This window comes from Helianthus annuus, chromosome 17 (assembly GCF_002127325.2).
Source record: "Helianthus annuus cultivar XRQ/B chromosome 17, HanXRQr2.0-SUNRISE, whole genome shotgun sequence".
NCBI classification, from domain to species: Eukaryota; Viridiplantae; Streptophyta; class Magnoliopsida; order Asterales; family Asteraceae; genus Helianthus; species Helianthus annuus.
Genome location: NC_035449.2, coordinates 179031507 through 179041407, shown reverse-complemented (window position 1 = coordinate 179041407; position 9901 = coordinate 179031507). Strand labels below are relative to the sequence as shown.

The following is a 9901-nucleotide window of genomic DNA, read 5'->3' as shown; positions in this document are numbered from 1 at the left end:
ATGCATTGGGAAAGAAAAAAAGTCAACAACAACAAGGATCTCATCAATTTATCATCATACATCTACGGCAGGTTGAGGTTTTCTCAAGAATCAAGTCAACATCATCCATCATATAAATCGCCAATATCAAGTCACAGCCAAGACATTATATTGGGGGCGTCATCTTATTTTAATATCGATCATCTCGACGGCGTAGAGGGGATTACCGAAGCTATTGAAGATCAACAACCTATCATGAGCGGCTAAATCTCTTGTGGACGCTCTGGGTGAATGATTCTTGTGAGACACTTTTAATTCTAGTTTCTGTTTTTATTGAGATTTGGATTTGTAGTCGGGTGACAGCCGACTATTTACATGATTATATTATTTGTGTGACAGACAAATCCTAAGTGACAGTCAGAGTTATAATTATGTTTTGAATCCAACTATGCTTTTGTTGATTGAATGATTTCTATGTATGTTGTTTTAATATTTATCTGATCAGTTAATATTAATATTTTGAACTGCATAGGTAATTGGTAGATGTGACAGATTTACTATTCAATCAATAGCATTCAATAAAATCAGAACTAGGTTATTAGTAATTACAGAATCTGAATCCCGGAGTGATCACTTTTTCTTATCATTTTTATTACAACTCAATCTTTTTCTCAATTTTTATTCGTTAATTTAGATAATTCTTGTAATCAATCACACCGATTTTCCAATCCAGTAGTAATTAATTAATACTTTTCATTCGACACTTTCCACAATCCTCCTCTGATTCGATATCCGACTTACTCTAGCTACCTAGTTTATTTCGGTTTTTGCATGTCATTAACGACAGACATCAAAACCATAATATGTAGAAATGAAATAACTTATATAAAAGGTTATAAATTTAAAGAATACAAGTCAAACAAACCATATACATAATATACATACACAAACCAATTGCACACATCTAACCTAACTTTTCTCTTGTTTTTTTTTTACCACAAGGTGAAACAACAGTCACACAACACTTACATCCCTGCTTCTCTTTATTTTTCACTGCAAAAAGAAAAAAAAAAGTTAAGCCATACTATTTACGCAACCAAGTCGAGTTCAACTAGGCTAGAGCTTGACTCGTCTAACATAAAGAAACTTGAGTTCGAGTTTTAACCGTTTGAAGCTTTGTGTCTAGAGCTCAATCGAACTTTTAAGTAATTTTGCAACCTCGAGTAAAGTTCTTTTGTTTCTTATTTCTTATTTATTATATATTATGTAATTCCTTTTTACTTATTTATGTATTATTATATAATAACAAACATACTTAGGCTCGTTTAAGTTCAGCTCAAGTCAAGAACCGAGCTTGATTATTTTACAAACGACTCACTAGTTTATCCATCATCTTTGACATATGCTAGACCCAATTTTTTTTTGGTTAGAAAAAGGTGTAGATTTTACCTGTGCTTTTTCTTATTAATCTTTTCAGCTGCCATTTTTTCGAATAAGCTTCCATCGTAAACAGATCTAATGGTGTCCTTTTTCAATAACCCGTCTTTGTCCTTAGCCAGGTAATACAATATCTTCCATTCTGAAAGACCACCAATCCTACACAATGCATTGAGGTCAAACCACAAGAAAGCCATCGCGTTGAATATTCAATATTTATAAAAAAATGTGCTAGGAGGAAAATCAGGGACCCGGTCCCAGACCCCTCTAGTTCTGGCATGTTGATCAATGATTATAAAAAAATTAGTAAGAGTTGCGTATTCTTACCATCCTCCATAATCTTTGGGTTCCCGGTTTCCTTTGAGGAACTCATTCAATTCGTCTGATGTCAAGGCATCCGGATGTGTACGTGCGTATTTGTGGAATATCTCCTCAAACTTGGAATTAACAAACCTTAAACACGAAGTTAATGGTTATTAATCACATAGAATACATACATACGTAAATGAAAGTTAAAAGTTTATATTCATCTACAAAACCGTTAGGGGGTGTTTAAAGCTAGCAGACTCGTACTTGGATGAACTAGAACTAGACATGCAAATGGGCTAGAAAAGAGCCCAACTTAAAAAGGCATAAGTTTTGATGCGTTTGAAATTACAGGGCCCAAAATTAATGGACAGAGACGTTTAAACAAGCCGGAGCATGTATGTTTCATTAAAACTTATAGTCTGATTTTAGTTTTGAATAATCTATTTCAATACATGATCCTAAATTCCCAATTTTATTTTTTGTTATTGAATAATATTCATTGTTCACAACCCATGAAGGCCATGTATTGTAGAGTCTCATAAATATTTCTTCTCTTCAAAGTAGACATTTACATAAAAGAGAATGATACCTTCCATGTTCATCATAGACACCAGAGTCACTTCCATGTTTCGCCATTTTTATGTTTTCAATGATGATTGGGAAAAGTAGATTAGGACACTTCTTTCCCTGCTTCAAACAAAAACAAACATGTCGTTATAACTCGACTATAAATGTGTTCTATACAAGGCGTGGCAATCGTGTCAGGTTAATATCTTGTATTGATTATTGTACACATTTTAACAAATAATAAAACTACAAAAAAATGATTAAAATGGTTAGGCGTAAAAAGGTTTACATAATAAGTTAATATGGATGTAAACGAATTGAGTTGTTCACGACTACTCGATATCAACTTGCTAAAAATCAAATCGAGTTGAGCTCAAGCCTAAACAGAACCTGAGTTCTCTATACTTAAATAAACCAAGTTCAAACTCCAGATTCTTTTACAACTCTAATCATAACCACCATCGTGGTGTTATAATTTTTTATTATTAAATTTAGTATTAACACAAACCCGACCTGGCCGATTTAGTTTGTCGTCTCCCGAAATCGTAGTTAGTAGTTCGTTTCAAAATCTTCATCAAAACCAGCCAAGCATAACCATTAACATTCTTAAATTTTATCAACAACTCTTAGGGGTTGTTTGGTAGACTTTTTACATTAACAGGCTACCTTATGAATCGGTAGATGAGTGTTTAGTTCACTTAAAAAACCTCTCTTAATGGATAAGTTTTAGAAAACATGTTAGAACTGATTCAAAAACTACCTCTTAATCGCTCAGACCTCTTAATTAGGGATGAGTAAATGGGACCAAATCCCGAAACCAAACCGGTACCGAATCATTTTCGGTACTAATTCGGTGCCCACCTTTTGGTGTTTTCGGCATCAGGACTTTTAGTTTGGTATCGGTTCGGTACTGCACCAGGATTTTACCAATTTTTACCTTCAATAACCATACCGTACCGTACCATTTTCGATACCATACCGACACCCAATTTTGTTTATTTTCGGGATTCGTATTTTCAGTACCGGTACCAAGCTCATCCCTACTCTTAATTGCTCAGCAAAAGGTTGCCAATCAATCAGCCCATTAGTCAAATATTATTTTTAATACCATTATTAGTAGCAAAACCTTAACGGATCTTATTAAAATATTAAAATATTAATCATCAACCATGCAAACAATAAAATAATAAAAAATCAGGATATGGACAACACATACAGGACGAGTTTTGCCGCTAAGCCCAACATTTATGAAGATTGCAGCAACCGAAGATAACAAAATTCCACTCCCAATTGCTCTAAACCCTAACATCATCAACACAAAACAATCAAAACATATACACAAACAGTGGCGGATCCAGGGGGCTTCCGGTCGGTTTGGAAAAAAAAATAGAAAAGTTAGTGAAAACCTCTTGAATGATTTTGAAAAAAAAAAAACAGTGAGAATATACCAGAAGGAACCTCCTGAAAAATAAAAAATTCTGGATCCGCCAGTGTTAACACAAATTGTTTGTTTTCTCGACTACGAACATGATGATTCACATAAATAAATCAAATCATAACCTAGATGAAACCAAACCAAACCAAACCTTGAAACGTTTCCCAGGGGTAAATCACACCATCGTTGTTGCGGTCGAAGAACTCAACGTGTTTTTGCAACACGTTTTGGTTGTTATCGATTGCTATATTCATTTACGTACAATTATTTAAGTTAAAAAGATGTAGAAATATGAAAATGAATGGAAATTCTGATGTGTATATGTTTGTAATACCTTCAAATTCAGATTCTACACCCATTGATTGATGCTTTGGTTGAGTGTAATGCAGAAAATACGTGTGGATTGATTGCAGAATCCTTGTGTGTTGTGTAAGAAGATTAAAGGTATGAAAAAGCGGTTTGAGAATCTGGAAGAGAAGGTGTAAAGGGTTTTATAGTGGGTTTCATGGGGTTGCTTTTAATACTTTGGTAAGATACTTGAAAAAGGAAAAGAAAATAAAAATTGCCCTTTTACTTTTTACTTTTTGATGATTATATTAACTCATCATCATTGAATATTTTAATGATTAAATACCGTGTCCGCCGCGTTTTATTTCGTTGAATCACGCTTTGCAACGGAATTTATTTGGTATCAGTTTATTTTGTTACGATATCAGAATTTGGTTAACGCTTGCTATAGTTTGCAGTACCTAACAAATGCTCTATCTTTAGATATAACTTTGTTTCAAACAAAAGTTATGCTGGAATGTCGAGAAAAAAACAAAAGCATCTGCGTATTCATTTTTGTTAAAAAAAACTAACGGACATATGTTATTAAAAAATCAAATTAAATTGATTAAATGTGTATACTATTTAAAGTATTGGGGTCAAGTAATTTTTTGATAACGGGATCCTAAAGTATTTAAAAAAAAAGATTCGTGTTGCGTGTTCACTAACTGTGTGCTAAGAAGATGACCGCACGACGTGATTGTTGTTAGATCGCTTTCACATAAAAACACAACATAAAATGTCTCGGTTGGTAATATAATGAAGTGGGCACGCTTATATGTGAATATACATATTTTACAAGATTACATAATACATAAATCATATAAGTATATAGGTAAAATAAATAAAAATATAAATACACAACATATAACAAAATGATGCAAGAACTATTTATTTATTTTACATATAATGCACAATACATGATAAAATAGGTAATAAAACATAAAAAAAGGTATTCGTGATGCAGAGTTACATATATTTTTTTAAATAGTGTTAGTGAAAAAAATATTTATTAAAATATTATTTAAAAAATATTTATCAAATTAGTGTTTTATCTTACTTTTGCTAGTTTCTTCGTCCTAATCTCATCAAATAACTTCAATTTATTAAATAATTATTGACTAAATAGTTTCTTTAAGAAGAAAATACTATTTTAGTTCTTGTGGTTTGCTCAAAATATCTATTTTAATCCAAAAGATTTTTTTGTGACTTTTTAAATTCAATACTTGCTTTTCATATCAATTTAGATATGGTCCACTAACATTATCCAAATTTCTTGTTAATTTGTCATGTAAATACCAAAATACCATTAGCCCATTTATAAACTAATATTTTATCTTTCTATACTAATAAATGAAAATCTTTTTAGACATATGTCACTCATTGATGTCTCCTCACTTTTAAATAATAATAATAACTTTTTGATACATGTTATCAAAAAGTTATTGTATTATTATTTAAAAGCAAGGAGACACTAGAAAGTGATATGTGTCTAAAAAGATTTTTATTTATTAGTATAAAATATTAGTTTAAAAATAAGCTAAGGGTGTCTTGGTCTTTTCATGAGAAATTAGCAAGACATTTGGATAGAGTTAGTGAACTGAACCTAAATTGATATGAAAACCAAATTATTGGATTAAAAAAAAATTCTTTAGAACTGAAATAGATATTTTGAGAAAACCACAATGACTAAAATAGTATTTAAGTATTTCTTTAACATAAAAAAAGGCAAATTGGATTTTAATAATCCGACTCTTTTTTGCCAACAATAATCACAACTCAGTTAATTACTAACAATAATCCGAACTCTTCCATTTTGTTTGTAAAATAGTCCGCCATTAAAAAACATAACAGAGTTAAGTTTTTTCCAAATTATAAACCGATGTTTTCGGGCTTTTGATCAGAACAAAGATACGAGTCGATTGATGTAAAACTTACCTCGAAACAGTGTTCTAACCGACTTAATTTTTGTTAATTAGAAGTTCAAACACCCAAATTGAAGCACCGTTTTCGTCATTTAGAGCACTGTTTCGAGGTAAGTTTTACATCAATCGACTCGTATCTTTGTTCTGATCAAAAACCCAAAAACGTCGGTTTGTAATTTGGAAAAAAAAGTTAACCCTGTCATTTTTTTAACGTCGGACTATTTTACAAAAAAAAATAGAAAAGTTCGGATTATTATGGATAATTTGTTAGAAATAACCCGTTGATGTGGCCTTACGGATCATTTTGTAACATTACCAATATGACATAACTAATCCCTGACAATTACTTGATGGTAGTAATTGTAATTATTGATTAGTTTAAGGGGCAATTATGATTTCCCTTTAGGTACCTTTAATAGAGAATGTAAAGAGTTTCGTAACCGATGATTATTCACGATCATGATTCATTGATCTTTAATGTTGAATATATAAATATGAAAAACTCCTTAAGAACACCAACACTAAAATTCTCTCTAAGGTGATCCATCAACCCAAGGTACCATAACGGGAATCATGGCCTTATCTTCGTCTTCAAAGATGACCACTCCCACAAGTAAGTGTCTCTAACTTGGTATCTATATTTACGTTATGATTGAATAAACATGATTAGGTTCTATATTTTGACCCATGTTTATAGATATAATCAACATGTGGTATCAGAGCAATGTTGATTATATCAAAATTCAATCACATGAATCGATGTATTCCTTTGAGTTCGATCAATCTGTTTGATGGATATTATATATAAAATTGATTTGTTTTCTTTGTTTTAATAATTTATATCAGAATGAGATAAAGCAAATCAATTTTATACAAACTAAATTTTGATGAATTGTTTTAGATTAGTTTGGTTATTCATAATTCATAATCAAGATTGTAAAGTTGAATTAACGTTTCATCAGTATCAATATGTCATTTAATATTAGTCAAATATTCAAAAGACTTTTCATTCTTTGAAAACATAAAATACCATCGAACAGTTTATTGGATTATGGAATTTAATTAATTCTTTTTTAGATTAATTTGATATCTATTAGAGAAAGGAATTTGTTTCCTACTGTATTATGTTTAAAGAGGTAGATAATTGATTGCCACATCTTTTGGGTTTCACAATACTCTATTGCAATTCTTTATTCAATATGATTAATTAGTGAATTAATGGTATATTAATTTTATATTAATGGTATATTAATTATTGCAATTCTTTGTTCAATGTGATTAATTAGTGAATTAATAGTATATTAATTTTATATTAATGGTATATTAGTTTTTAACTTTACGTAAATTTCCATGCCAACAAGAATCCATCAATTGGATTATTTCTTTGATTGGATTTAGTTTTGCAAAAAAAAAAAGGATTTAATCAATTGAGATATTTTATTTTGCAATCGATTTAATTTTTTTTGCATATCGTTTATATGACAATCGGTTTTCATGAATATTAAAAAGGCATAATTTGCAAATCACTAATTAGCATTATTTTTTATAAATCTATTGATGATCGATTAAATCAATTTATTCTAAATGTTGGTGACTTATTTCAATCACACACCAACAAACCTATTAATGGTGATTTAATTTGGTATAGATGAAAAGTATTGAAATCGGCTAATTAGTTAATTATTTTGGCAAAATTATCTTGCAAATTATGAAATCGTTTTGCAAAGATGTCAAAATCGGTTTGCAAGCCTTATTTATTTATTTACTTATTTTTGCTCTAATATGGGACAAACTTGTGAATGGTCCAACTTAAGTATGCAAGTTAAATGGCGAACTTCAATGATCGATGATTGAACCTACGGGATATCATTTGATTAAACATTGAAGCTTTAGTTATGCCATCTTATGTAATTATCTGTATTAGCATAATTTACATAAATATTTCATTTCTGGCCCAAAGGTGTTATGTTATATTTATGTGTTTTACCTTATTGTGTATGTATGTTCATCATGATACATGAATTTTGGTCAAAGCCAAAGCGAAGCCAAAGTTCATGTAGAACATTGAGACAGTCTATATTTATGTGTGTTCATAATATATGAATTTTGGTCAAAGCCAAAGCCAAAGCGAAGCCAGAGTTCATGTAGAACACTAAAGACGGTCTATTATTTTATATCGTTCATTATGCGTGAATTTTGGTCAAAGCCAAAGCGAAGCCAAAATTCAGGCAGAACATTAAGTTGGTTTTATTTATTTATGTTCATAATACATGAAATTTGGTCAAAGCCAAAGCGAAGCCAAAGTTCATGTAGAACAATAAGTCAGTCTATTATGTATGTTCATAATGCATAAATTTTGGTCAAAGCCAAAGCGAAGCCAAATTTATTTAGAACATCAAGACAATCTGTTATTTATGTACGTTCATAATGTCTGAATTTTGGTCAAAGCGAAGCCGAAATTCAGGTAGAACCTTATATTAGTCTGTTATTTTGGTGTCATAGTAGACTATATCTTCAATATAATAATTTGTGTCTGCCTTACTTGATTACCACATAATGTAAATCACTCTAAGTTTCTTCCTAAGTTTGTATCTCATCTGTTTTATCCACTCTAATTTCAAAACCTAAAATGTTTTGCTTACTAAAGAGTTTCTACAAAATTTCCTCTTGTTGGATTGTTGATTATTTCTTAAGATATGATAATTCTACTGCTCTTTTCTGATAAAAGTTATATAGAAGAAAACTAGAGCATGACTAGTGGGATAAGTCAAACATTATATCTCTTATGATAATCAAGAACCCACTTAATTATTGCTATCATGTGAGCTATTCTAGATTCTAAATTTCCTAAGACTAATTTATTTTCTTTGGAAGAATCAAAATAACTCCTAAGACGCATGCATTACTCTAGATTCTTACTATAAAGTTAGTGGCATATGTGAATACATCATCATGTACAATACCATGACCCATAATTTAAAGGTTTACACATGGAAATCATACACTTTTCCGGTGCATTACATATAACTTTTCCACTAATACCATAAGTTGCCTTAAGAATCATCTATACCACTCAAGAGTACCAAAGGAAATTGAGTGTGTTGATTAGCAGCATATATACAGGAAAAGGAATGCATGAAACTGGAAAATTAGATGTTGTTCATCTCACCGCCACTAAACCTAAAAGGAGGATACTTTTAAGATTTGGAGACAGTGTACAAGTTCTATTTCCAGCTATAAGTTTCTTCAAAGGAAAGTCTCACTGCAGACTTATGTCATTAAACTAGGCATGAGCATCACGACTACCCATAATTCAATGGGACAGCTGGCTAAGATAAATAGTTAGATATTTATGATATTTAAGTCTGCTAATGATAATATTCCAATTAACACATGATGGATTAAGTCTAGTTCTATACGGTTACTTACCAGAAATCAACAAATAATTAATATGAGAGTTAGTGGCAAAATTTTATGTTAAGACTATAAGAACCATAATAAACTGTTTTATAATTGGGTTTTATGATACCTTATATATTCTGTAGATTATTCAGAATATAGTATCAATATAAAAGCTACGTTATGACAGTTGTGAGGTTTGCATGGTTAAAACAAAGTCACTCTTACCTTAAACTCTCATATTGTTGGTCATCTCAATCTGGATAGAAACCTTATAAGATAGAACTAGATGATGCTACACTTTTCCACAACATTTTGTTATCATGAAAATGAAAATTTAACAAAAGAAAAATGAGACTTACAAATTCCATCCATTAAGACCAAATTTCATGAGAAATCATGACTAGTTTAATGAAGGATGAAATATTATCAAATCTCATTCTTAGAGACTTATAAGCATGTGTATAAGCCTTAATATTTAATGGCTAAGAGAATAAATTAAGTTCCATTAGAAATTATATTT

The 9901-nt window shown here is 30.5% G+C and overlaps 1 protein-coding gene across 4 annotated transcripts; it reads right to left on the bottom strand.

Annotated features, from left to right (window-relative positions):
- Positions 1-843: 843 nt before the first annotated feature.
- On the bottom strand, positions 844-4220 carry LOC110922319 (probable peroxygenase 4). 4 transcript variants are annotated; one of them, XM_035986397.1, is made up of 7 exons: positions 4062-4220; positions 3879-3971; positions 3509-3594; positions 2315-2415; positions 1744-1869; positions 1429-1575; positions 844-1032 (listed from the first exon to the last, which is right to left on the bottom strand). In XM_035986397.1, exons 1-7 carry the CDS (start codon positions 4084-4086, stop codon positions 1023-1025), a joined length of 588 nt encoding a protein of 195 aa, XP_035842290.1. In that variant the 5' UTR covers positions 4087-4220; the 3' UTR covers positions 844-1022. The 4 variants fall into 4 exon arrangements, with proteins under 4 accessions (XP_035842290.1, XP_022022325.1, XP_035842291.1 ...); XM_022166633.2 differs by having other exon boundaries at positions 2315-2412; positions 4062-4219; XM_035986398.1 differs by lacking the exon at positions 3879-3971 and having other exon boundaries at positions 4062-4212.
- Between the last annotated feature and the right edge of the window lie 5681 nt (positions 4221-9901).

Coding starts and splice junctions, on each gene's coding strand:
- LOC110922319 (XM_035986397.1), bottom strand. CDS start 4,086: ATGGGTGTAGAATCTGAATTTGAAG. Junction 2,416..3,508: donor TTAGCGGCAAAACTCGTCCT/GTATGTGTTGTC, acceptor TTTTGTTTGAAG/CAGGGAAAGAAGTGTCCTAA. Junction 1,576..1,743: donor CCCAAAGATTATGGAGGATG/GTAAGAATACGC, acceptor TGCATTGTGTAG/GATTGGTGGTCTTTCAGAAT.